Source organism: Mustela putorius, unplaced genomic scaffold, assembly GCF_011764305.1.
Source record: "Mustela putorius furo isolate JIRA1106 unplaced genomic scaffold, ASM1176430v1.1 tig00003942_pilon_pilon_pilon, whole genome shotgun sequence".
NCBI lineage: Eukaryota > Metazoa > Chordata > Mammalia > Carnivora > Mustelidae > Mustela > Mustela putorius.
Window position 1 is genome coordinate 13,549,713 of NW_025422087.1, and position 26,471 is coordinate 13,576,183.

The following is a 26,471-nucleotide window of genomic DNA, read 5'->3' on the forward strand; positions in this document are numbered from 1 at the left end:
AACTGCCTGCTGAGCAGGGAGCCCGATGTGGGACTTGATCCCAGGACCCTGGTATGTGACCTGAGCTGAAGGCAGATGCTTGACCGATTGAGCCACCCAGGTGTCCTTATGAGATGTTTCAAAGTCTGATTCCTGTAAGCACCAGCTGTGCTGCATCCTCGTTCTCAGAAGGCGAGGCAAACCTGCTCTACAGACCTCGTCTCATCCCCAGAGTACTTTGCCTTTCCTTCCTGGCCCTCTCACCTAGGAAAATTCCTAAGATCAAAACTATTGCTTCAAGAACCATTGAGTTCACGGTCGAGAGTGATAATAGCACCCACTCTACAATTCAAACACCCTCGCTCAGTGGAACAGCATCTGGGAAACGCACCCATGGATGTGATGCATTAAGTTGACTATGTTCTCTGGCAGGCAGGCCTCCCACTCTCCCTGCCTGCAGAACTCGAGCCACTGGTTTCACTCGGCTCCCCATCCGGCTTGGCCTTCTCTGAGCCCAGTTACCATGGGGCCATGGTGCGCACACTGTCCTCCCTCCCCAGACCTGCTGTTGGCTGTCACGTTACCAGTTCTCATTCGGGTGGCAGGTCTCCGGACCAGTCCAGTGCCCAGCTGCCAATTCAGCCCATCGTTTCGGCCCCTGGCAGTGACTTTTCCAAAGAGAGATCTAGGACTCTTAGGGGGCGGTAGGAAAGCTAGGCCTAGCGCCTCTAGAGCACCAGGGTTGGGCATGAGAAATCCTTCTGTGGCTTTGCACAACTCTCCTCTGCCTGCATCTTTTCCTCTGGTCTGCTTAGCTCATCTTCGGAGCTCATGCCAGGCCTCTGCAGCCCTTTCCCACTCCCTGGCAGGTCAGCCGCCACTCTTTTTAGAGTGTGGCCAGAAGATTGTGTGGCCCCACATACTGTTTAGAAATGTGCAGTTTGTTTCCCCAAGAGGCAGTCACTCCTGAAGGGCAGGAAGATCTTTACTTCTGTTTGCCAGACCTCGCAGGGTCAACAAGCGGGGAATAAAAGGAGAGCCACGTGCAGAACAGCAGAAGCTGGAGGGCAGGTGGCTGACCTTGGAGGGGGGTGTACTGCGAACAGTGGACATTTGCCGAGATTCCCTGCCCTCTGCTGGGCCTGCACTAGCTTACCGATCCTTCCCCGTTGGATAGAGCACTGTTCCTATCCTCATCGTGGACAGGAGAAGACAGGCTCAGCGGGATGGAGTCAAGGAGCCCGAGGCCACGCTGAGTGAGCTGCAGCTCTGACGGTGGGGCTGGAGAGCCAGAAGCGTCGGAGCCCGGCGTGGACGGGCGTGGGAAAGAACGTGTTCCCTCAGCTGCCAGCCACCCTCCTCCGGTGAGCCTGCGGGTCAGACTGCATCTTGGGGGTCTGACTTCTAACAAACTCAAAGTCTTTTTTTTTAGAGTTTGGTTTTTTACAGAACACGTTACAAAAGAGGTTTAGTGAAAAGGACCCAAGTCCACAGCCTCCTCGGCCTCCTGAGATTCTTTCTTCTGTGTGCCCGCATCCTCTTCTGGGGGCGCCAGTGTGGAGGTGGCAGGGCTGCCGGCCCCCCCGAGGCAGGTAAGGATCCCGATGTTGACATAGGCCGGCGCCTTTGCCGACAAGCCCAGCCAGGAAGGCTCCGTATTTACACCGGCCGCCTTCATGAGGGCATTGCTGTCGCCTACGTGACTGTGCCCAGCCCGTCACGGTGTGCAGCACCAGGCCCCAGCCCCTGAGCAGAAGCTGAGCAGAAGGCCCATCTAAACTTTGCTGTGGGACATTAACAGGTAAATTCATAGCAAAAGCGCATTTCCTATTCACTCCGCGGGCTCGTGGCCAGCGTTGCATCAGGCAGTGAGGATGCGGACAAAACGGGGCCCCAAAAAAGGAGCCGATGCGCCAGCCCTGGGATTGCGTGTGGAATCCAAAATCAGTGCCTGAAACGGGAGCCCGCGTGGCCGCGGCTGGGGCGAGGGGACTCAGGGCAGCCACCAATGCCACACCGCCCTGCAAGTCACTGTCACATGTACCCTGTGCGGGGCTGGCCAGGGAGGGACCCCGCACGCCGGCTCAGGAAGAAACGGCCAGAGAGACACATGCCCGCCCCTCCACCTGCCCGGCTGACTTGGAGACTCCATGTTCAGACAAGGAAATGTGTCGCTTCTTGTCTGGCTGGGAAAGTCTTCCAGGAGCTAAGCTGAGTCACGTGGAATGAAGCAGGGAAGCGAGGACGGGCCGGCAAGCCCTGAACACCCCTCAGAAACCCCAGGGTAGAAGCAAAGACCCTCTCAGAGGCCCGTGTGAAGGCGGGAGGGGGAGGGCAGCGCACCCCGCGGGCCGAGGCTCCGGCTGAGGAGGGCACAGTGCCTGGGGGCCGCCCCGAGGGGGAGAAGGGGCAGGACGTGCAGGGCAGGGCAGGCTGGCACGCTTCCTGGGAAGTTAATGACAGGGCTGAGGGAAGAGGAGAATGGGCGCGGTGTCTGACAAAAACGGGCTCTGTGCTTGCCAAGCCCGCTCTGGAGGAGCCGATGACCCAGCGGAGGGAAGCTTCCCGACGCCCACATGTAAAAGCACCAGTGCTGTTGGGCAAGTGGCCACGAGCACAGGCTGGGGTGATTCGGCACACAAGACCCAGAGCAAGGGGTGGGGCCCCGGCCTGAGCTGCTGTCCGGCAGGGCCCCTTCCTGAGTCTGGGGCACAAGCCTGGCCTTTTCTCCTCAGGGTAGGACCTGCACAAACACCAACGGTGTGTGCACAGTTTCCTTGGGTCGGAAATCCTCTGTGGGAAAGGCCTAGAAGAACTGCATGGCCCTCGGCGCTGGGTTCTAAATCCCAATAGATCAGCAGTGTGCAAATCCAGGGAGGGCTCTGCGATCTCCCTCCCATGGTGGCTGGAACAGGCCATCAGGAAGGCCTGGAGGAGACCCAGGGGAATGAACCATCTGTCACAGAGGGAACAGGACAGTCCTGCATCGGGTTAGTGGCTGAGGCCCCACATTTCCCTCCCAGGTAGCTGCCGAGAGATTTGGGCGCAAGGGGGTGTCACCCCTCCCAGCCTGACAGAGGCTATGTGCTTCCACGGGATGGGCCAAAACCCAAAACCAAATATCCATGGTCCCTTGGTTCCCGGCATACTGGGCAGCCTCATGTATCTCTCTGGTGATGGAGCAGAGAAGCAGGATCATGCACTAGGAAAATCTCTGCCCTCTTGGAATGCAGCCATCATTGTCCTTTTAACTCAATGTCAAGTACGTGATCTTTTATCCTCGGTTAATGGAGGAGAATGAGAGCCAAAGTCCGGCACCCTGCATCGGGTTGGCCAGCCAGTGTACTCTCCGAGGCATGTTCCCAGCTCCGGTCCTCCTGCCCCTACTGTGCCTGAGGCGCCTCTCCCTGTTCCTGGGCTGAATGTGAGCAGGTGTAGGGCACTCGTCACCGCCTCACAGAACCACATGTTGCAGGCCAAACTACTTTTCTGAGTAAAGGTCACTGGGGGCGCCGGTGCTGCTAATTCCCAGGGAATTCCTGCTTGGGGATGGGGGTGGGGGGCCAGGCATGGGCTGCACCCCCCACGTGCTGTCAGCCCTCACACTGGTATCGTTCTCATTTTCCAATCAACAAAACAAATTCAAAGTCTGTGACATTTTTCTTGAATTTGGAGCCCTCTCCCCAATGAGTCTGACACCTGTAGTTTCCAAGGACAGAATAGGCGGGCCACTCGAGGGAGCACACGGGCTGGGCGGGAGTGGCCTGAGAAGTCCCCCACGTGTTCTCTGAGGAGTGTTCCTGCGGCCGGCAGGGCACATGTCATCAGTTTTCAGAGCAGGCTCCGAAGCATACGGCTTTCCGAGCACATGGCTTTCCGAGCAATGCCGCTCTGCAGGGGACGTCACACAGCCAATCTGGGAAAAGCCGGCAGGACCTGGGCCCAGATTGCAAAACAAGAAAGGTGGGCGGACACGGGGTGCAGGGACACCAGAGCCCCAGTCCGCTTGACCAGGTTTATAAGCCTTGGCTGCAGACCCAGCTCCAGGGCCCAGGGCAGAGACCTGGGAAGGGAACCCCGGCCAGGTCACCGGTGTCTGGGGGCACTGCGAGGACACCGTGTCAGCTCTACACATCTCAGAGAGCAACGGGGAAGAAAAACAGGCCCTCGGAGCCTGTGTGCCCGGGGCAGGTTATAACTGCTCCGAGCAGCTTGCCCATCCTCAGTCACCTCCCAGCACTGCTGGGATGGTTTGTAGGATCGTCGGGTAAAGGCACGGTCACTGCCCTGGTTCCACAGGGATGGCTCCTGCTGCCACTGGGAACGCCAAGGTGTTGAAACTGGTTGTCAGGATTGTTCCAAACCACAGTGGTTACTGCGTGCTGCCCAAACTCTTATAGGAGCTTTAGGAGCTGCTTTTTTTTTTTTTTTTAAGAATTTAAAAGAATTGGGGTAAAAACACGTAACATAAAGCTTACCCTCATACCCGTTTCTAAGTGGGCAGGTTGTGCAGGTCAGTGGTGTTAGGAATGTTCGCGTTGCTGTTCAGCCCAGCCCCAGAACAGCCCCAGCCCCAAAACGGAGCACGCACACCCGACAAACAGCTCCCCACTGCCCCCTCCTGCCACCCCAGCGCCCCCACTCCACTTTCTGTGAACGTGGTTGGGTGTTTCCTCTCTAAAGCAAGCCCGGCTCTTCACGGCCCATCGATAACCACAATAGACACTCCATGGGAGGCCTGGTTTTGGCGGGAGTGGCCAGGCACTTGTCAGGGGTCAGAGGGGAGACACGAGGGACAGTCCTGGCTGCGCGGTGTCTGCTGGTCTGTCCGCCGCCAGGACTCCGGGGCTTGGGCTGTGCACTGAGGCTATGCATCCGTGACTGGCCACCTCCCGGAGACCTAGGAGCGAGATCCTGGTAATTCACAGGTTTTCAATGTACCCGATTTGAATAAACACTTGTCCTCGGACTGGAATGGCCCCATGAGACTGGGTTTTCCAGCCACGGCTGGCCACGAACATGTGCGGTAAGTGCAGACGTGCCAGTGGCCAGGGGTGGGGTGGTGGGGCCATGGGAGGACCGGCCTTTCACCATGCCCTCCTGCCACACCACCCCCACACACGTGGGCGAGCATAGCCACGCGTGCGCGCGCACACACACACACACACACACACACAGACGTGCATGCACAGGCTTTTGAGGCCCCGTGGGAGGCAGCCTCAGCTCCCCCACACACAAGCGTGTTCCAGCCACAGTGTCTGCTTTCTGCCCCGCACATGCTCAGGACTCCGAGACTGCAGGGCCTCTGGGCGCCGCGGCCAGGAGCCTGGATCTTGGCCAGGCCCCTTCCTTTCCTGCCCTCGGGGCTCGCACGACGCCTTTCCTCACCCACTGCCTGACGTGGGGTTTCTCCTGAGGCAGACCTGAGGCAAGAATGTGGGTACAGACAGCTGTGTTTGGAGGGTGATCCCTGGGGGACATGGAATGGTGTCAGCAAAGGGCAGAGGTAGCCCCAGGAGCCTGGGTAGACGTGTCTCTAGAGCCCTGCCGTGGGAGCAATTCACGCAGCCTTCCATTTGTTCTGTCTTCTGGGTCCACGTTTACAAGAACAGTCTTTTAAAGGTCCCTGTGCAGGGTGAGGGAGTGGGGTGTATGTCTGCCAACTCCCGTGCATCTCCGGTTGACAGTGTCTGCTGGGGACACCACCCGTCTGCTGCGGGGGAGGGGACAGAGGAGACCCTGAGGCAGACCCAGGAAGGTCCCGACGTGACGGGGACCCAGGCCCCCAGAGCGGGCAGGAGCCGGGCACTGAAGGCTGTTCCCTGTGTTTTCACGGAGCCACACATGTCCTTCTTTTTTTTTTTTTTTTTTTTTTTAAGATTTATTTATTTGTCAGAGAGAGAGCGAGCGAGAGCGAGCACAGGCAGACAAAGTGGAAGGCAGAGTCAGAGGGAGAAGCAGGCTCCCTGCGGAGCGAGGAGCGCGATGTGGGACTCGATCCCAGGACGCTGGGATCATGACCTGAGCCGAAGGCAGCTGCTTAACCAACTGAGCCACCCAGGCGTCCCGACACATGTCCTTCTTTTTTTTTTTTTTTTTTTTTTTTTTAAGATTTATTTATTTGACAGAGAGAAATCACAAGTAGACAGAGAGGCAGCCAGAGAGAGAGAGAGAGGGAAGCAGGCTCCCTGCTGAGCAGAGAGCCCGATGCGGGACTCGATCCCAGGATCCTGAGATCATGACCTGAGCCGAAGGCAGCGGCTTAATCCACTGAGCCACCCAGGCGCCCCTCGACACATGTCCTTCTTGAAGAGCGCCCCACAAACTCGGGTCTGCTTTATCTTCTTCACATGCACATCGCTCTCTGAGGCCATCCGACTCATACCTGCTTCTCGGTTACAGCCCCGCATGCCCCCCATGCTCCTGCTGAAGTTCAGCGAGCTCGCGTGCTCAGACCTGTGCTCCCTCCCCTTTGCCAGGCTGCCAAGGGGCTGGGGGAAGCCGGGAGCATGGCATGAGGCGGACTGTCCCCAAATGGGGTCCTGAGAAGCTGGTTGCCACCCCTCACCCTTTATTGATGCAGAGGGCTGGTCATGAAATTGTTCAGGGTCAGAGACCCAATGTGTGTGTTCCCAGTGTTCAGGGCACTGAACCACACACCATCGTGGTGGTATCAGGGCCCCGAGCTGGACCTGTGCCCAAATTGGAGGGGAGCTGCCAGAGCATGGAGAGGAGGCCGTGGGCCCCGTGGAGAGAACGCAACTGCATCCAGTATCAACATGAAGCCTGCCCTGCCGCCACCTTGGTCCCAGATTCCCAGAGACCAACACAGCAACCAGCAGCCTTTGTCGTTCAAGCTGTGCCGCGGCCAAAGCAGACGCAGATAGACCACAAGGAGCACCATATGCGCGGGAAAGTCCTGGGTGTTCTCACCAACAGCAAAGAAGAGGATTTAAAAAATAAAACAGGGGAGCTGGGGGCTCAGTAGGTTAAGTGTCTGCCTTGGGCTCAGGTCATGATCTCAGGGTCCTGAGATCAAGCTCTGCAACAGGCTCACTGCTCAGCAGGGAGTCTGCTTCTCCCTCTCCCTCTGCCTCCCCCCACTTGTGCTCTCTGTCCCAAATAAATAAGTAAAATCTTTAAAAAATAAAAATAAAAAATAAAAAACAAAACAGACAAAAAGAAACTCCACGGACCTTGAGTGACCTGCCCAGTCTGCTCTGCTTCTCATCAGCTTCCCGTGGCGTTGGGTGTCAAGCTTCAGGAAGGGGATGTCCCAACGATCGGAATGGCCTGCAGAGCTGGGGGCAACATTTCTGCTAGTGTCCCTGCCGGCAGGTGCCTCTGGGGAAGGGGCGAGGCAGACAGATTTGTCCCAAGGCCCCTCTGCCTCCTGGACTGATGGTAGGAAAGGAGGCAGGTGACCCACCAGGCAGAAACACAAGACCAACTTCACGGGAAGCGACGGTAACCTTGGATCAGGGACAAGACCACTGACCCATCCGACCAGAGGCAAACTTGGGGAAAAACGTTCGAAAAATGGTAACAGTGGTGGTGTTTGAAAATGAGATTATGGATGGCTTGTATACCCTTTTTCCACTTTCCCATCAATTTCTAGGAGTTCCTGTAGCCACAGAAAAATAAATGGCAGAGTCGTCCGCACGTATATGACAGACGTTTTCTGGCTCCTGAGTTGGTCACTCCACCCGGGCCCTGGACTTCCCCTTCGTCCAGCTGACCCGCAGCCAGCACTTCCGAGGACTCGAGCCTCTCTCCTTGGATGAGTCACTGCTCTGCCTTGTGACTACACTTGCAGCATTATTTAAACCTTAGACCTTTAAACTTCCCATAATTGTGCTTTGTTTCCTCGAAGAAAGGGATTTTCAGTGGGGGAGACTTGCCTGGCTGCCCTCTGGCTGCGGCCAGCTCCTTGCGTGCTCTAGGGTTACTTCCCAGGACGAGAGCAACACCTCCCACCCAGGGGGCCTGGGAGAACCGAATGGGTTAAAATTCAGCCCCAAGGCCGCGCATCACTATTTTTCACACTTTTTTTTTTAGATTTTATTTATTTATTTGACAGAGATCACAGTAGGCAAAGAGGCAAGCAGAGAGAGAGGAGGAAGCAGGCTCCCTGCTGAGCAGAGAGCCCGATGCGGGGCTCGATCCCAGGACCCTGGGATCATGACCTGAGCCGAAGGCAGAGGCTTTAACCCACTGAGCCACCCAGGCGCCCCTACTTTTCAAACTTCTGATGAAAAAGCTGGTGGAACGCTGGGACTAAGTGGACAGCCTTTCCTCCCTTGACTGGGGGGCCCCTGGTCTCTGAGGTGGTGTGAGGCCAGGTCGGAGGTCACACTCAGAGCCCGCACAGAGGCTGCCCCGTGGTTCCTGCTGCCCAGCGCATTCCCTCGCATGACCTGTCTGCATACCGCAGTGCACTAGCCCCCGGTGGCCCCTGCCCGCTCAGCCCCTGCCCCTGCTCTGTGCGCTGTGTTCTTGGCTCACCGACCTTGCCCCCCACCCCCGGGAGAGATCATATGACAGGCTGGGGTTCTGCTAGAGCAGTACCGCCAGTGACCGGCATGGAGCCCGGCTCGGCTCATGGCACGTGCCTGTCCATAAATATCTGTTGAGCAGATGAGTGAAACCTCTCCTCCCAGTTACGTTTCTGCCCTTCAGACGGTGGCCGCCAGACTCAAGTAGGAGTCTGTGAACTTGGCTGATTTCCATTTGCTGTGGGAACCTGGGACAGGCTCTCACGGTTGGAGACCCGACAGGATTGCCAAAGCATCTCCTTCCTTTGAGACCTGGCGGGCCCCACGAGGCCCACGGCAACAGAAGAGAAGGTGTGTGAGCTCCACATACACCTGGTGGCTGCAGGGGAAGGAAAAGCAGACAGCCAGGAGACAAAGGCATTGTCTGTCTGCTCTGAAACCACTCGCACAGATCTCATCTTGTGCAGCGGGCAGGCACGCATGCATCCGCACCAGCTGACCCCTGCAGGCGAGCACGTCTGCTCGGTGACTCAGGGCTGGCCGCCGCCCAGCTCTGCCCATCCTGCGGTTGCTGTCTGCTGGCCTGAACACACAGAAAGTTGGCTCCGTGACTTAGAGCCTGATAATCACCATCCCTCTGCCCACCCGGCTGGCTTGCTTTTCCTAAAAGCAATCCCTGAATCTCTGTTTTCACTGGGAAATATGTCATAAATACAGGGAAGCATGGAAAATGTATACATACACCTTAGAGAATCATTAACAGAAACAAAGCGAGGGTGAGGGGACACAGGGGACGCCAGTCGGGGGTACAAAGTCTGCGTCGCACCATGAGAACGACGATGGTGTTGGGCAGTGCCTGTGCTTATTAACTATACAAGTTACAAGTTTTATAGTTACAAGTAACTATACTACTTACAAGTTCAGAAGGACAGTCCATCTTGTGTCAACTGTTCTTATCACAAATAAGGAAATTAATTAAGAGGGCGGGAGGTGCTGACAGATTTATGGCACAGGCTGTTGCAATGGTTTCACAGGTGGGTCCTTATCTCCAACCTCATCAAGTCGTAAACAAGGCTGCATAGCTTTCTGGATGCATCTGCGCCTCAGTAAAGTGGACAAAGAAAGAATGAACCAGAACACACATCACAGAGGACCCCTGGGCAGCCCTCCCAGAGGGGACCATTATATTGACATCTGTGCATCTTTGTTTTTATGAAGTTTTTTTTTTTTTTTTTAAGATTGCATTTATTTATTTGACAGAGAGGGACACAGCAAGGAAGAGAACACAAGCAGGGGGAGTGGGAAAGGGAGAAGCAGGCTTCTGGCCGAGCAGGGAGCCCGACGCGGGGCTCTATCTCACGACCCTGAGATCATGACCTGAGCTGAAACCAAGAGTCAGATGCCACCCAGGTGCCCTCCAAATCTTTTAATTAGAAAATGCTTTTAAAGTTGGAGTTAACATACAATGTTATATTCACTTCAGGTGCAGAACATACATTCGATGATTCTATACGTTCCGCAGTCCTCGCCCTGGGCAACCACATGATGTTGTTAGGATGCTACTGACCGGTTTCCCCATGCTGTGCTTGCATTTCCGCGACTTATTGGTAACTGGAAGTTTGTGCTCTTGATCCCCCTTCACCCAAACCATCAGTCCTCTGCATTCAGGCGTCTGTGTCAGTTTGTTTTTTAGATTCCCCATACAAGTGAGATGATGCAGTAGCTCTTTGACTCACTGCTTGGTCTTACCCATGTGTGGATATGCAACAAACCTACATTTGTTCCGAAAAGCTGAGCAGGTCCGAGCCTCACTTTGTAGGACCCTGATGCCCCACTGGATGCCGGTCCCCACGGGCAGCTGGAGCAGAGCCTGGCTTCATTCTCCATGGGGTGCCCTGAGGGTTCCCGGGAGGCACATGCAGGGCACCGTGTGATCTAGGTGCTACCTGTCCAGCAGCGAGATGCTCAGAACAGAGTGGGCTGCTCTGGCCTTTCTGCCTCCAGACTCGCGCTGGCTGCCAGAGGCTGAAGTCTGTGTGCTCAGGTGCTTGGAAAGCAAGGTGCTCAGTACTCCAGGGAATGGACAGAAGGACAGAGAAGTGAGCCAAGCACATGGCGGGTGTTCCGTCTTCATGTTTCAAACACTGCTCTGTGGTCATGACCTGTGATGACCTGTGCTCAGGCTGCCCTAGACCCATCACACCTACCCAGAGGCTCCCGGAAGAGGGCCTGCCACTGGGCTCGGGGTTGCAGAAGCCTAGGGAAGGTCAAGTCCATGCCTGGAAGAACTCAGGTTCGCACTGGCCTGCTCGTGGAAAACCTGCCACAAGAGAATGGCAACCCCAGGCCCTCTGCACGATGGGGGAGTGCATCCAGAGTCTTACCACCTGGAATCTGGACATGAGGCCTGGGTGCCTGGCTCCCTCCACAGGGGACTGCAGCCTGAGAGGGTGTGCGAGCTATTTGTGGGTGCTGAGGAGGCCGGGCAGGGAGTCCCTGGTCCTGCTCCCCCCTCTGGGGCCAAGGGATATGCACTCAGGCGAGCTCTGTGACCGGGAGAAGAGGCACCGGGGCTACAGCCCATTTGAGTCAGCTCTCTGTCCCCGCCACAGCCCATGCACTGCTGGGGGTAAACCATGGCGAGAGCAATCTAAAAGGGGGCCAGATCATCACCTCCCCCATCTCAAGGCTGGCGAGCCCCTGTGGTTGCAGAACACACTGGCCACGCATTTCCACCCTGGGCGTCACTAGCGTGTGTTCCCGCACAATTCCTTCCTGGGGCTCCCCACCTTTCAACTGCGAGAGTGGGGTTCTGGGGGTCCTCCTCGGGGTGGGGGGGTTGGGAATCAGAATCGCCTGGGAGAGTGTGTGAGCGAGATTCCCTGCTCCCCACCCAGCGACTCTGATTCAGCCCGTCCACGGTGAGGCCCAGGTGGCATGTTTTTGAAAAGCCTTGGGTGATTCTTGTGTAACCCTGAGTTGAGAAACACTGACAGATGATTCAAATGCCTGCTGTGGCATTACAACTCGGGAAGCTGCTGGTAATATTTTCTAAGACAAAATCCACAGGGCCGTGGAGCCGGATGTGCTCAGACCCCTGGAGGTGGCCCTGTGGGGACATGGTCACTGTTCTCCAGAGCCTGGAAGACACAAGTTGGTCTCTGACACTGCCGCAGAGAGGTGGGCGCCTTCTGTTGTCCCGGGAGTTCCCCATTTGCCTGATTCCTTCCATCTTTCACTGCAGAGGAGGAACAATAAAGGCGCTGTTTCTTCGCCTCCACCCTCCGTACTTAAAAATCACTTAATTAAAATACCTATGGAGTAAATGATACATTGTCTCAGATTCCCTTCCAAGTAATCCACTGTGGGAGGCGTGGGCGGGGACAGGTGGAGGGAGGCTGGCCACGTGGGTGGAGAATCCAAGCAAGGGGCGCTCAGGGAGTCCTTCTGCTTGGACTAGGTTACCCACAAAAACAGCAACTTGCTCATGGTTATCCAATCGCTGTTCTTTTACACGTAGAGTTGACAGCTTCCACTATAAGCAGGCAAACCACGCATTCCACTGTATCGTCACGGTTCCCACGTTCACCTTTGTGGTTCCATGTTGCCCTAGGAGCCCACTGACAACGAGCTCCTCGGAAAGACCCGACAGCCATTTAAACACTCGACCGTTCCGCACAAGCTCAACGTCCACTGAGCGGCTGCTGCCTGAGGCCTCTGATACTAGCCGCTTGAATTCAAAGACAGGTCATCCATTACTTTATCGTTTATTTATTTTTAAAGACTCATTTATTTATTTGGGAGCAAGAGAGCGCGCATGCACGAGCAGGGGGAGCAGCAGCAGGACCGGGAGAAGCGGACTCCCCGCTGAGCAGGGAGCCCAATGCGGGACTCAGTCTCACAACACCGACACCAGGATCATGATCTGGGCCAAAGGCACACGCCGAACTGACAGCCACCCAGGCACCCTAATTGCATTTCCAATAAGTGAATCTAAGCTGGACCATGAACTGAGTGTGGCAATCGAGGGCTGGAAAATCTGACTCTAAGTTCTTCGTGAGCTGGGAAAAATCAAGGAGGCAGCTGAAACCCAGCAGACATGAAGCAGGTGCCCCCAAAGTGCTTATCGAGTTAATTTGCTGATCCCCTTTCTAGACAGCACCTTGTACCTTGAAACACGATTTCCTTGGGTGCCACAGCTGCTTCCTTCACTCAGTGTCTGCACTTCTCAAGCCCCTGGTGATCGTGACACTCACTTTGCATTCTACACGGTTAATTCTGACAAAGTTCAAGCCAGCAAAATTTCCTGGAGTCTCCAGAGAACCCAGACTCCGCTCACCAGGCTCCCTCACATCCTGCCAGAGTGGGACAGCCTGTGCTCCTGTCTGCGCAAAACAAGATAATTAGAATTTTGGTGTAAAACATACACACATCATCTCTTTTTAACGCCTTCTGTTTTAGGGCCGCCTGGATGGCTCAGTGAGTTAAAGCCTCTGCCTTCGGCTTAGGTCATGATCCCAGAGTTCTGGAATCGAGCCCCACATCAGGCTCTCTGCCCAGCACAGAGCCTGCTTCCTCCACTTTCTCTGCCTGCCTCTCTGCCTACTTGTGATCTCTGTCTGTCAAATAAATAAATAAAAAATCTTTAAAGCCTTCTGTTTTAGAGAATGCTCATGTAGGCCCAACTCCCACAACAGTGTCTTCTGAGAGTCTTGGGCACACTCGGGCTGCTCAGCCGGGGACAAGTGTTTTTTTGGGAATCCTTCTGAGCAATAACCCTGCAGCAGATGACGCGCCCCCAAGAGTCCCACGGGCTCCTCTTCGGAGCTACCAGGTCCCACCTGGGTAGACACCTTGGTGGAAACATCAGATCTCCCCGGTGTTAACGCAGCTTCCTGTGGGGAAGAGATTGGCTATGCAACTCAACGGCTACTTTGTTCTTATTTTTTTTATTTTATTTTTTAAAAGATTTTATTTATTTATTTGACAGAGAGAGATCACAAGTAGGCAGAGAGGCAGGCAGAGAGAGAGAGGAGGAAGCAGGCTCCCCGCTGAGCAGAGAGCCCGACGCGGGACTCGATCCCAGGACCCTGAGATCATGACCTGAGCCGAAGGCAGTGGCTTAACCCACTGAGCCACCCAGGCACCCTTATTTTTTTTTATTTTTAAAGATTTTATTTACTTATTTGTTAGAGTGTGAGAGAGCGCACAGGCAGGCAGAGTGACAGGCAGAGGCAGAGGCAGAAGCAGGCTCCCCGTGGAGCGAGGAGCCCGACATGGGACTTGATCCCAAGACACTGGGATCATGACCTGAGCCAAAGGCAGCCGCTTAACCAACTGAGCCACCCAGGCGTCCCAACAGTTACTTTGTTCTTATTCCGAGTGCCGCGGAGGCAGGAAGGGGTCTGGGCGCTGCGTGGAGAACGTGGGAGAACGTGGGTCTCGCGCTTGAGGAGGATCCCATGTGGGCGCCACCGGCCACGTCAGCACGAAACTCGGCCCATGCACAAGCAGAGGGAGCGATGAGGCAAAGCTTCTCAGGAAGTGGTATTTCAGGCCCCGGACGCCCTGCGCTGGGTGGGTCGGGACACAGGAGGCGCTCCAGGGAGTGGGGGCCTCCCCAGCAGAAGCTCTGAGAACAATGAGCTTCCCTGGAATGAGTGCACATCAGTCAGGGCTGGGGTGGGGAGACAGGGCAGGCGCTGAGGGTGGGCTGATGTCACAGCACGAAGGTCCGTGTATAATTAGACTAATGAGTTCGGGCTGAGAACCGAACCCCAGGAGAACTGACTAGAGGCTGACAGGAGCTCGAGGCGAGGCTGCTGGGGTTAAGGTCCAGGTGGAGGGAGCTGTGCAGAGGAAAGGGGCCTCTGGCGGGGAGGTCAGTCACAGCAAAGCGTGTATGGGCCGGGTTTATGGGTTTATTAGCACCTGCGAACCCAAACATCATGCTTCTTCATGAGTGGCGTGTCTGTGAACATGCTCAAGAGTTAGCGCATGGTCATGAGGAGGAAAGCCGGTGAGGGGTCAGCGCTGGGGCCCACGGTGGTGCAGACTGGTTGGGTCCAGTCTCTGCTGGCTGCAACCCCCGCCCCCCACAGCCCTGCAAGACTCCTCAAGGCCCAGAGTCTTAGCCCTTTGCTCTTCCTCATGGAGGCTGGATCTGGAGGTCAGGCCTGAGGGACCCGACCCTCTGTCTCCATGTCATTTAGGAGTGTTTTGGAAAGGCGGCCCTGGCTTCAGTGTCTGCGAGACTGGAACAGGAGGCCCAGCAGACCCCGGTCAATAAGGAAAGGTAATGGCAGCGCGAGGCTGAGCCCTTGAGGCCAAGGGAAGGGGAGTTTGCAGAAACACGTCTGTGTAACAGAGACCTGACTGCGGCTCAGAACTGAACACCCTTCAAGGCTTGAGCTCGGGTGACCAGGAGGAAGAGCAAGTGCTGGGACGGAGGGAAGAGAAGCTAATGATCTCTGCTGGAAACTTCATCTGCTGGAGCTTCTCCATTTTGGGCGGCGGCGGTGGGGGGATTTTATTTATTTAAGAGAGAGAGAGAGAGAGAGCGAGCAAGCAGGGGCAGGGAGAGGGAGAAGCAGGCTCCCCGCTGAGCAGGGAGCATGATGTGGGGCTCGAGCCCAGGACCCTGGGATCACCACCTGAGCCGAAACCAAGAGTCACCCAGGCGCCCCCACTGATTCTTCTTCAAAGTAGCACAAACATTTCCTTAGCGTGAGGTGGAGTGCAGAATGGAAGGAAAGTGCCCCATGTCTGCAGTGACATCACGCCGCAAGCAGCACAGCGAATGAGCGATGATAGCAAACACAGACGCGGCCCTTGCGAACGCTGCAGGGACTTGTCACAGGCAAGGGAGGGGCTCCCAACCGGCCAGACCCAGGGCAACCTGAGAGTTGCATGTTCCACAAGGAAGGGAGTCGCTCATGGTTTCCAGCACTGCCCTCCACAGAAGAGCCACATGTGAGCAGCCCAGCAGGACCACCCTCCCACGGGATCACAGGGACTGCGTCAGGAGCGGGACAAACCCCGACGGCACCACCAGACAGGACGCAGTGAGAACACAGCACACTTCGTCAAAGTCCTGCCACAGTCGCGTAACCACGGTCGCGTACCTGGGGTGGGTCTATGAGGATACCACTGACAAACTGCTGATGGCTTTCTACAAAGTAACTGGCCCGGAACCTTCCAGAGAGTCAGAAGTCAGGAGACGGGAAGTGCTCCAACTTTGAGGGAACGGGAGCGAAACAGGAACAGACTGAACAGCTCACTCCTGGCCCTTCTGTCAAAAGGACGACCTGGGGCAGCTGGAGAGAGAGGCCTGGCAGAGCTGGGGGGCCACGGGACGGCCACGTCTCACAGCTGGTTTCCTGAGTGTGACGGCTGGCTATCGGGGGAGCCTGGGGCGCGGGAGACGTACATCATAGTGTTTGGGGGTGACCGGGCCTCGAGCAGGCAACTTACACTCAGATGGCTTAGGGCAAAGTTCTTTTTACTGTGATCGCAACTCTGCTGAAGTACACTCGAGACTGTTTTCAAAATTTTATTTAAAAAAAGTCATCAGTTTAGTTTAACAGTTAAACATCTTTCTTGTTGTTAAAGAGAAGGGAGGGTGTTCCCGCGCCCAGCTAGCCAGACGGAAAGAGTCTTCGGCTCCAACAGGCCACATCACTCCGGGAGTAACGCGCTCACAAGGGACGCCCTCTGCATCAGGTGGCAAGCGGGCAGCTTGGCCGGCTGGACACACTGACCTGCTCCAGGGCCCGTTGCCGCCGGGGTCACCGGCTGAGGGACCGCTGCAGAGCTTCATACATCACCTGGTCCTGAGAACAGAGGACAAGACAGAGCTCGTGAGTGTGACAGGGGCCGATATGCGTCCCCCAAATGCGCACGCTGATATCTTCCCCCAGGACCGCACAGTAACCGTGACTGGAGGTCACGTGTTCAGGGAGGCCGTGAATTTGTAAGGAACCCCCCCACGAAGGGCTCTAAGCCAGCGGGACCAGTGTTTCTGCAGGAAGGCGGATGAAGAACAGACAGGCCCGGGGGAGCCTTGGGAGTGGCCTCGGGAGAAGCCAGTCCTGCCGGCACCGTGATGAGGGACGACACCGTGATAGGGACGCCCCCCAGTCCCTCTACCTGCAGCTCTGTGGAGTGTGCCCAGCCTGCCACGGGACCTGGGAGGCCGACTCCCCCAGCTGCCCCCACATCAGTGCCCGTCTTTCTGTCACTGGTGTGGGGACCAGCATGATGGACTGTTTGTAGAAGTTATGTATTAGGGTCAGGTCATGGCCCATTATCACAGCGTTTTAGTTACTGAGGCTTCTGGAAAACAGATCAGTGTTGTTAGCCGCCCCCACTCCCAGCTCGGTCTTCCTGCAGTTTTCCTGCTGCTGCAGTCTGCTTGGTTTTCCACAGCAACTTTCAGTCGCACCATCTGGTCCCCAGCACAAATTAAGCAGGAATTAAAAAGACCACGGAGTAGAGCCATTTACATGATTTCGAACAGCAACAAATGGCCTTAGCATGGCATGTGCCGACCAGCCCAGGGCCCCGTGCTAGAGGCACAGCCGCGTTCCCGACGTCTGGCGGACACTGAGACACTCCCACAAGCGGCCACGATGAGGTCTGTCCCACACGTATGAGGTCTGTCCGGTGTTCAGAGGGGACTTTACGGCCACTAGTTTTTATCCTGGTCACAATCCTGGGTCAGGCAGAGAAAGGCAAACTCTTCTGTTTGTTCTCTCTGCGAGAAGTCAGACCCTGACTAGAGGGCGTTTCCCATTCACTAGAGAAACCCATTTCCTGGACTGTACTTAATGTTCACCTCCGGTCTGAAAGAAGGATTAGAAAAAAAAAAATCTAAGTAACTTGTTTTAGTGATTTTTCAAGTACCTGTCAAACAGTTTCAAAGGTGAACATAAAGTAGGAATTAGTGAAATGATGAATTAACTCTGAAATAGGGTAAAACAGTCCCTCTGTACATCAGTTTCAGTGCCGAATAATCTACAGTAAAGACATTTTAAGCACCCCTACATTATAACCAGGTTAGAGCAATCCCTTTCTTTTTCCTTTTTTTTTTTTTTAAAGATTTTATTTATTTATTTGAAAGGGGGGAATCACAAGTAGGCAGAGAGGCAGGCAGAGAGAGAGGAGGAAGCAGGCTCCCTGCTGAGCAGAGAGTCCGATGGGCGCGATCCCAGGACCCTGAGATCATGACCTGAGCTGAAGGCAGAGGCTTAACCCAATGAGCCACACAGGTTCCCTGAGCAATCCCTTTCTTACAGTAAAATAACTTTTAAAATTATAAAATAAGATCTATTGCAAAAATGTTAGAAAATACAGATCAGAAAAAATTAATCCTTATTTCTAGAGATAACTATTATTACTATTTTGGTCTTCTGGAACTTTAAAATTACTATTTTTTTCAATATTTATTTTTTATTTTTTTTAAAAAAGATTTTATATATTTATTTGACAGAGAGAGACACACACACACAGCAAGAGAGGGAACACAAGCAAGGGGAGTGGGAGAGGGAGAAGCCGGCTCCCTGCTAAGCAGGGAGCCCGACATGGGGCTTGATCCCAGGACCCCAGGATCATGACCTGTGCTGACGGCAGACGCTTAACGACTGAGCCACCCAGGCACCTGTTTAGTTTTTAATTTTTCAAAACTTTTTGTTTTTTAAGTAATCTCTACATCCAGCGTGGGGCTGGAACTCACAGCCCAAAGATCAAGAGTCACACGTTCCACCAATTGAACCAGCTGTGCTCCCCTCAGTATTTACTTTTCTTGACTAGGTAAGACCTTCATATGGTGCAAAGTTCAATAAAGATAAAAAGGCCCCAAGGGAAGCTAGTCCCCCCCCCCCAAACAGCTGTCACTAGTTTTGTAAGTAATTGTTTCATGAGAACCAGTGGGAGTGTGGGGCTTCACCTTGATGCCCTGCCTTATTTTTAAAAGATCAAATTAATAATTAGCTTGGTCGTCTGCTTTATTTAATATTTATTCAAAATTCATAAGATGCCTACTTCCCCAGGGGAAGTTATAGCTTCTTATTCGCTAAGTTTTTCAGAAATCAAATATTTAGAGATTTACGATCTCCCAAACTATGAAGACTACACTAGTACTAAGTTTCACTAGGACATCCGCAGATCAAAACCTCTGGCATGACAGGTGCAGATGTTTTTAATAAAATCAGTCACACTGCCTCTGTCATGTAGTTGGTCCCTTCCATGTAGCAAAAACTACATGGAAGCCACGTTCTAACACTGATGGGATCGAGTGCCCAGGTCAATACGTGTTCTATGTGTAGTAGCCTGTCCCCTGCAATTTTTCTGTGAGTCCAGCACAGAGCCTGGCACGCATACAGCAGGGACTCGACACACGTAACGAGTCGGATTGTAGGTAACCCATTAAAACACAGCTGGGGGGCACCTGGTGGCTCAGTGGGTTAAGCCGCTGCCTTCGGCTCAGGTCATGATCTCAGGGTTCTAGGATCGAGCCCCGCATTGGGCTCTCTGCTCAGCAGGGAGCCTGCTTCCTCCTCTCTCTTTGCCTGCCTCTCTGCCTACTTGTGATCTCGATCTGTCAAATAAATTAAAAACAAAACAAAACAAACACAGCTGGAAACTCTGACTTGAGGAGCTGTTCTCCTGGGACTGTCCATGGGGTGGAAATAATCTGGGAAATGAACCATCTACTCCTGCGTGTGGAGAAGAAAAAGTTAGAGCTGGGGGCAGCGGGTGTGAAAAACACGCCGCCAGTGAGCAAATGAACAGGAGGGTTGCTCTGGGGTGGTTTAACAGAGGAAGTAAAGAACAAAATCCGGCTTGTCCGTCTGAGTGAGGTTTCCTTCCTGACGGTGGAACGATGCCAGAGCGAGCAGCATGACGAGACTGTACTGGGAGATAATAAATACCCGGGAAAGTAACCTCAAGGTCTCAACATGGACAGTAGCTGGGGGGCCTCAAGTCTCCGGTGCACAGGGAACCGGCACAGGGAATGACACTGCTCTGTGATGCACGCGCGGCCGGGACGCTCGCCTGGATTTGGAGAAGCCACTGGCAGAGGGTCCTGGCTTTTGTGTCAGGGATCTGTCCTCACAGATTGCAGCCTGTCAGGTCCTCTTGGGACCAAACAGGACACAGCCACTCACTAGCAGTGAGGACGGGCAGGGATCTTCAGTGGAGCCCGAGGGCCTCGCCCTGCCCGAGTGAGAGTCGGCCGAGGATGGACAGCTGGTGAGGACAGACAGCCGGAAAGGACAGCCGGAGAGGAGTGTCTGCTCGCTGCCGACACCTCCACCCTGAACCAGTTACCAACGGTTTACTGGGCCAGGTGACACATTTCTGCATTGGGTCTCTAAGTGAAGAGTGTGCTGAGTATTTGAGAACTATGAAGGCCCACTCGGTAGACCTCGAGACAGGACTTCTGTCTTCTTAGACGTCTCATTAATCCCATGTTAACTCACTTCAAAGCAACTGCCATTTTGGTAAGAAGGTCCGAGAGGCTAAAATGTGTGTTCCTTGTACAGTAAACAAAATCTAGCGATTTTCTTTCAGCAGGAAGACCCCAAACCCCAATCCCACCACTACCATGTCAGTTAACCTGAGTCACCAACATCTTATTTACAGATTTTCATTCTAAGCCTTGAAGGCGTGACCAAACTCCATGGCCCCTCACAGCCCAGCCTGGCCAGAGCATCTAATTTCCTAATTGGCCACACTGACTGGTTCTGGCACGGGATCTTAACCTGGGCTGGACTGACCCCAGGGTTCCCTGAGACTCTCCCGTTAAAGCCTGTGGGGAACTCTCTTGCTGGGAAGTCTGAGCCTCCCACCTTCCCCCAGGAAAGGAAGCAATGAGGTTTGGCAGCCAGCATGCCTAGAGCCATCTGTGCTCTCAAGATCCTTGTTAAGTGGAACAATGAACTGTTGTTGTTTTTTAAACTCAAGATGCATCATTTTATTTTATTTATTTGAGAGAGAGAGATCACGCGAGCACAAGGGCATGAGGAGGGGGAGAGGCAAGCCCCACTTCTGGGGCTTCGATCACAGGACCCCAGGATCATGACCTGAGATGAAGGCAGATGCTTAACCAACTGAGCCACCCAGGTACCTCCAAACAACTCTGTTTCCCCTACTCACATGAGTTGGAGTTGGGTTTCTGTCCTTTACAACTAAGAGCCCTAATTACAAAAGCATAAAGAAGTGGCTTATCAATGAGCTACTCAGATTCACATCCAAAATAGTGCCACACCTTTCAACCCTGCCTGTGCCTCTAATTTCAACTGCACTATCCTCAACCAGAAGGAAGAGGTTCTTTACCACAGTTCTCAACTGGGAAGGACCAGGAAAAAAAGGAATGAGAAGGATCCAAGAACCTCCCCCAAAAACCACAATACACATTGGTGTCAGATTCACCTGCAAAAGTGTGCAAAGGAGATAAAGCAAAGGTTTAACCCTTAACTGTCGTAGCTGCTTGGATGAGAACATAGCCAAATTTCGAAATCAGGTCAAGTGATTTTCGAACTTTGTACGACACATTTGTAGTCTCTGTAATAAAGTCACTCAAGCAACAAACATGAGAACTTTTCAAAATACAGCAGTTTCTAGAAAACTGATCTTTTTGGAGATAAAGAAAGAGAGTGATAAATGAGCTATCCAAGGTCAATAGATAAAAACTAACTGAATTTCTATATATTAGCAACAATTAGAAAACAAGATGTAAAAAAAAAAAAAATCCATAAATAACAAAAAAGTATAAATTACTTAGGAATAAATTTGATGAAAGATGGTAAAATATTTACCATGAAAGTTCACATTACTGGGTAAATCCTGTGGATCTAAGAAGTGAAATGAATTAAAAAGTGAATAAATTTAACTGAGAGAAATTAAACAAATCTAATTAAATGGACAGATGTACAAAGTTCATGAAGTGAAAAACTTTCAAGCGCTGTTCTCATAACTGATCTAGATTCAGTCCAATTCCAAATCGCAGCAGGCTTCTTGTGTAGGAATTGATAAGCTGATTATAAACTTTATGTGGACATGAAAAGGGTTTAAGATATTTTTAAAAACTGAGGGGAGATAAAGAGGAGAAATTTGGAGAGCTTATACAGATCCCACGACTTACAGATCTATGGTCAAGACAGTGGCAAAAAAGATACCGTGGCATTAAGACAGATGTAGTCAGATCCAGAAACGGATCCACGCCTCTACGAACAACTGGTTTTCAGAGAGGGGGTGGTGACTCCATAGGGAAGTCTTCTCAACAGAGTCACAGCAAGTTGGAGCCACATGGAAACATGGAACCATGACCCCCACCTCCCCTCCCATCAAACTAAAATATTAATTTGAGATGGATCACAAGGCTCCATGTAAAAGCTAAAAAGTATGACATGTCTAGAAAAAAGCAAAGGTGAGAATCTTTGTGAACCTGAAATTGCCAAGATTTCTCCCGACAGAACGCACAAGCCATATACACAGGAGCCAGGTGGGCCCTCATCTGGATTCAAGGATCCTGCTCTCCAGAAGGTGCTTTTAGATGACAGAAAGGTGAGCAGCAGATTTGGAGAGAATGTCCTCCGCATGCACATCTGAATAAGAATCTGTGCACGTTTATAGCAAGGAGAGATACAAGTCTAGTGTTTTTTAAGATCGAAGCACGAGGACAGGACAGCAGAACTCCAAACCGCTCACAGGTACGTGAAACTTTGCTGGGTGTCCTACCATTCGGAGATGCTCATGGAGAGCACATGAGATACCAGTTTCTATGCCGCTTAATGCTGTGAAAGGACTATGACACTGGGGGACTCAGCGGCTCCCCAAGGAAGGGTCTGGAGCCCTGGCCATGCCGCCCCAGCTGCACACCAGGGAGAAGTGCAAGCTAGCACGCTACTCTCACACACACATTACTCATGAAAGCCCCACATACCCCAGGAGCACCAAGTGTCCCCCAGCAGAGGAAACGAGAAGGAGCCATGCTATATTCTTATCCTGGAAAACTGCTCAGGTAGAAATGGGCGACACATAACAGGGATGGAACCCAGAAGCCTCCACTGAGCAGAGCAGCCGGACTAGGGAGCTCATGCCATGGGCTTCTGTGGGGATGCAGCCCAGACAGGTCAGATCTGCAATCACGGGCAGTGCTGTCAGCATTGGCCACCGAGGGGCCACAAGGAACTTCGGAAGGGATGGAATGTCCTAGACACTGACGGAGATCACAGAACTGTGTGTGTGCGGGTGCTTGGGTAGCTCAGATGGTTAAGTGTCTGCCTTTGGTTCAGGTCATGATCCTGTGGTCCTGGGATTGAGTCCCACATCATGCTCCCTTCTCAGTGGGGAGTCTGTTTCTTCCTCTGCCTCTATCTCTCTGTCTCTCATGAATACATAAATAATATCTTAAAAAAAAAAAAAAAACTTGTGTGTGTGCACTACCGTGTGGATACATTTGTACTAAAGCACAGTGAAGCTAGGGGAGGAGCCGCATCCACATGTCCTCTCAGTCCTGACAAGCCCGGGGCTCCAGCTGCGGGTGAGGAACAATTTCAACTAAAACCACGTTTTTGATGACGAAGCCTTCTGGAGGACACTAACATCATGAATCTCTTGTCTGTCAAAACGAGGAGCACCAGTCTGCCAAACTATTATGGATTTTAATGAGTAAGACAGGGTTTGTTTTTTTTTTTTTTAAATTTTCTAATTTTTAAAAAAAGATTCTTATTTATTTATTTATTTTTAAAATTTTATTTATTTATTTGACAGAGAGAGAGATCACAAGTAGGCGGAGAGGCAGGCAGAGAGAGAAGCAGGCAGAGAGAGAGGAAGGGAAGCAGGCTCCCTGCTGGGCAGAGATCCCAGAACCCTGAGATCATGACCTGAGCCGAAGGCAGAGGCTTTAACCCACTGAGCCACCCAGGCGCCCTAGGCGCCTCACAAGACTGGGTTTTACTCAAAGATGCTCAGCAGAACAGACCTGTTTCCTCTGGGATACAAAAACACCTGAGAGGTAAAGGCAGACCATTGCTTCCAGCTACGGCGGAGAACTGAGTCTGGGTACAGCAGACTCTTCTCAGGCCAAATCAGAACCACCACCAGCCCCGACCAATTAACCAGCTTCTGTGGTTAGCATAATGGGGGGAGGGCGCCTGGCCGGCTCACTCAGTACAGTCTGAGATTCTTATTTCGGGGTTGTGAATTCGAACCCCATATTGGGAGCAGAGATTAACTAAAAATAAAATCTTTAAAAAAAAAATAAAAGTGGTACAGCAGTCACCTCACTTAGAAGGTTCAGAGCAAATTTTGAGACACCAAACAGGGCAGCCCACCTCCCATAACTCCTTGGACTTTGACTCCAAGGTTTTCAATCAGTAATTATCATCAGAAATACCAGGCCTGGGATAATAAATGCCAATGATTTAAAGGGAGTTTTAGTCCATCAGGAAGCAGGTTCTCGCGGCTAACGCGCATTACATTTCCAGGAGCCCCGAAACAAGGCAGCCAGGTGAACGAGCTTTATCACACCGGTGCCCAAGTCAGGTGTTTCAGAGGGCTGGACGCACCCCCGCAGCTCTGTGTGGCATTGGCTGTCCTTGTTACAGCAAAGGAGTTCTTGTGTTTAACCCTTCTCTGACCTTACTGGGAGGACATCTGTACCTGCCTGAAATGTGTGGGTGAGTCCCGTGTGCCAACGAGGAAGTCTGGCTCTAGGCAGGTAAGAGTCTTGGGAAGGGTGGAGCAGGTCAGGGGACATGTGGACCAAAGAGACTAAAAATCCTCAGATGGTGGACAGACCCACATGCGTCACCCTCTCTCGGCTTCAGACTTTCAAGAAACACACAAAACTACAGTCTCAAGAATGCTCCCATAAAGACATTTATTTTCCTTGTTTCCATAAGCTCACAATCTACTGGTCTCCATTCTAGTTCTTCTCTACACATATTAAGAGCATTTCTTACCTTTTTTGATATAGAAGATTTCACTTTCTTGAAAGCCTCTTCAAAGTGCTTCTGACTGACCTTGAGTTCACCTGGGGAGCAAATCACAGACACATCTGGGTGGGGGGAGCACTAATAGCAACTGACAGGCAGATTCTCCTGAGACACTGACTTGCAAGAGGTCAAGGGAACAGGGACGAGATAGTGATCACACTGGGTCTGTTCTGAATGATAGTCAAGACCGGGACACCCTGCTTATCAGATGTTTTGGGACATATTTTCAATTTCATTTAATTTACACACACCTAACCATATTTAATTTTAAATAAATGCTTAAGTTTTATATCAGTGTCCATTGTAGTGCAAATTTTTTTCCCTCAGCAATTGAAACAGTTTACTTTGGGACAAATTATATAAAAAAGTACTTTGTTCATCTTTAATTAGAGTCCCTGTTTTCATTACCCACCCCCTTTATTGAGAGATCACTGACATATAACCTGGAAGTTTAAGGTGGGTGACTATTGTGACGATTTCAGACGTTGTTATAAAGTGATCATCACAAATGTTAGCTGGCACCTACATCCCTCACACGATTGTGTGTGTGTGTGTGTGTGTGTGTGTGTGTGTGTATAACTTCTAAGATCGACTCTTTCAAGATCTTTCTAAGATCTATCGTTCAAGTATATAATCCTTATTGTTAAATAGGCCTCATGCAATACATCTGACCCCCGGAATGTGCTCATTTTATGTCAGGAAGTCTCATCCTCTAACCATCATCCCCCCATGCTTACCAGGTTTCAATGCAGGACACCGCAGAGAGACTATCACTCTTACACTATCACGCTTTGAAGGCCCCTCTTTGCACTGTTTAACGCCTTAATTTAATGACGATGTTTGATGAAGAAGAGCCAAAATTGTTCCTTTTTAAGATAATACAAATAATTTAACTGGGAGTGGAAAGTAATATTCTATAGCTATTTAAGAGTGTATATGCATTAGTAGATGTTACAGCGTTATGTCATAATATCTATTAGATACAGAGAACTATCCCAACACTGAATCAGAAGGGGCTCTCCTTCTATATAAGGTTGTGCCATTATGTAAGTAAGGGAAATCAAATAACTACATTTTGAACAAGACTTGGTTTAGAATGTTCCTGAAACAGCTTGCACGATGACGATTAAAACTGAATATAAAAATATTAGGATACCGTATTTACCTAAAAAAAAAAAAAATAGAATAAAATGTGTAGTTAAACACGTCAGGTAGAAGGTGAACAGCGTAAGGACTTCGGTGAGGAAGATATCAACACTAAGTCCCTAGAGGACAGGTAACTAGTAATGCAAACTGCAGCAGAGCACAGATGTCAGAATTTGCTGCATGAGGGGCGCCTGGGTGGCTCAGTGGGTTAAGCCGCTGCCTTCGGCTCAGGTCATGATCTCAGGGTCCTGGGATCGAGTCCCGCATCGGGCTCTCTGCTCAGCAGAGAGCCTGCTTCCCTCTCTCTCTCTCTGCCTGCCTCTCCGACTACTTGTGATTTCTCTCTGTCAAATAAATAAATAAAATCTTTAAAAAAAAAAAAAAAAAGAATTTGCTGCATGATTACACATGAATATCCAAACAGCCAACAGACTCTGCTCTCAAGTAGCACTTGAGAGCAAAACACCATAGACTCTGCTCTCAAGTAGCACGTACACAATGTTTCTTACAAGATAGTCTAGGTTTGCGAATTTTATCTGTTACTTCCAAGAGATTTTTAAATTTTGTTTAAAAATAAAACTTTTTAAATTTTTATTGTTTTATTTTAATTCTTAACTTTAATGCAGAATTATAAAGCTCTCTATGGGTGAACTTTTTTTTTTTTTTTAAATCATGTAATATAATGCCATGGCAACTTGTATTTTTTTTTTTCCTGATTCTAAGTCCAGTGGTCTTTTCTTTTTTTTTTTCCATCTCCAAATTTTTTTTTTTTTTTAAAGATTTATTTATTTATTTATTTGACAGAGATCACAAGTAGGCAGAGAGGCAGGCAGAGAGAGAGAGAGGA

General features: G+C 51.7%; 1 protein-coding gene across 7 annotated transcripts in view; it reads right to left on the reverse strand.

The window, feature by feature from the left end:
- Positions 1-16,013: 16,013 nt before the first annotated feature.
- NVL (nuclear VCP like) overlaps positions 16,014-26,471 on the reverse strand; it is a 96,793-nt gene continuing 86,335 nt past the window's right edge. For 5 of the 7 annotated variants that reach the window (XM_013061159.2, XM_045069528.1, XM_004761880.3 and 2 more), the window contains 2 exons: positions 24,446-24,516; positions 16,014-16,306 (listed from right to left, as the gene is read on the reverse strand). In XM_013061159.2, the coding sequence (XP_012916613.1) occupies positions 16,262-16,306; positions 24,446-24,516 (116 nt within the window). In that variant the 3' untranslated portion in view covers positions 16,014-16,261. The other 2 variants (XM_045069526.1, XR_006603539.1) reach the window with 2 other exon arrangements.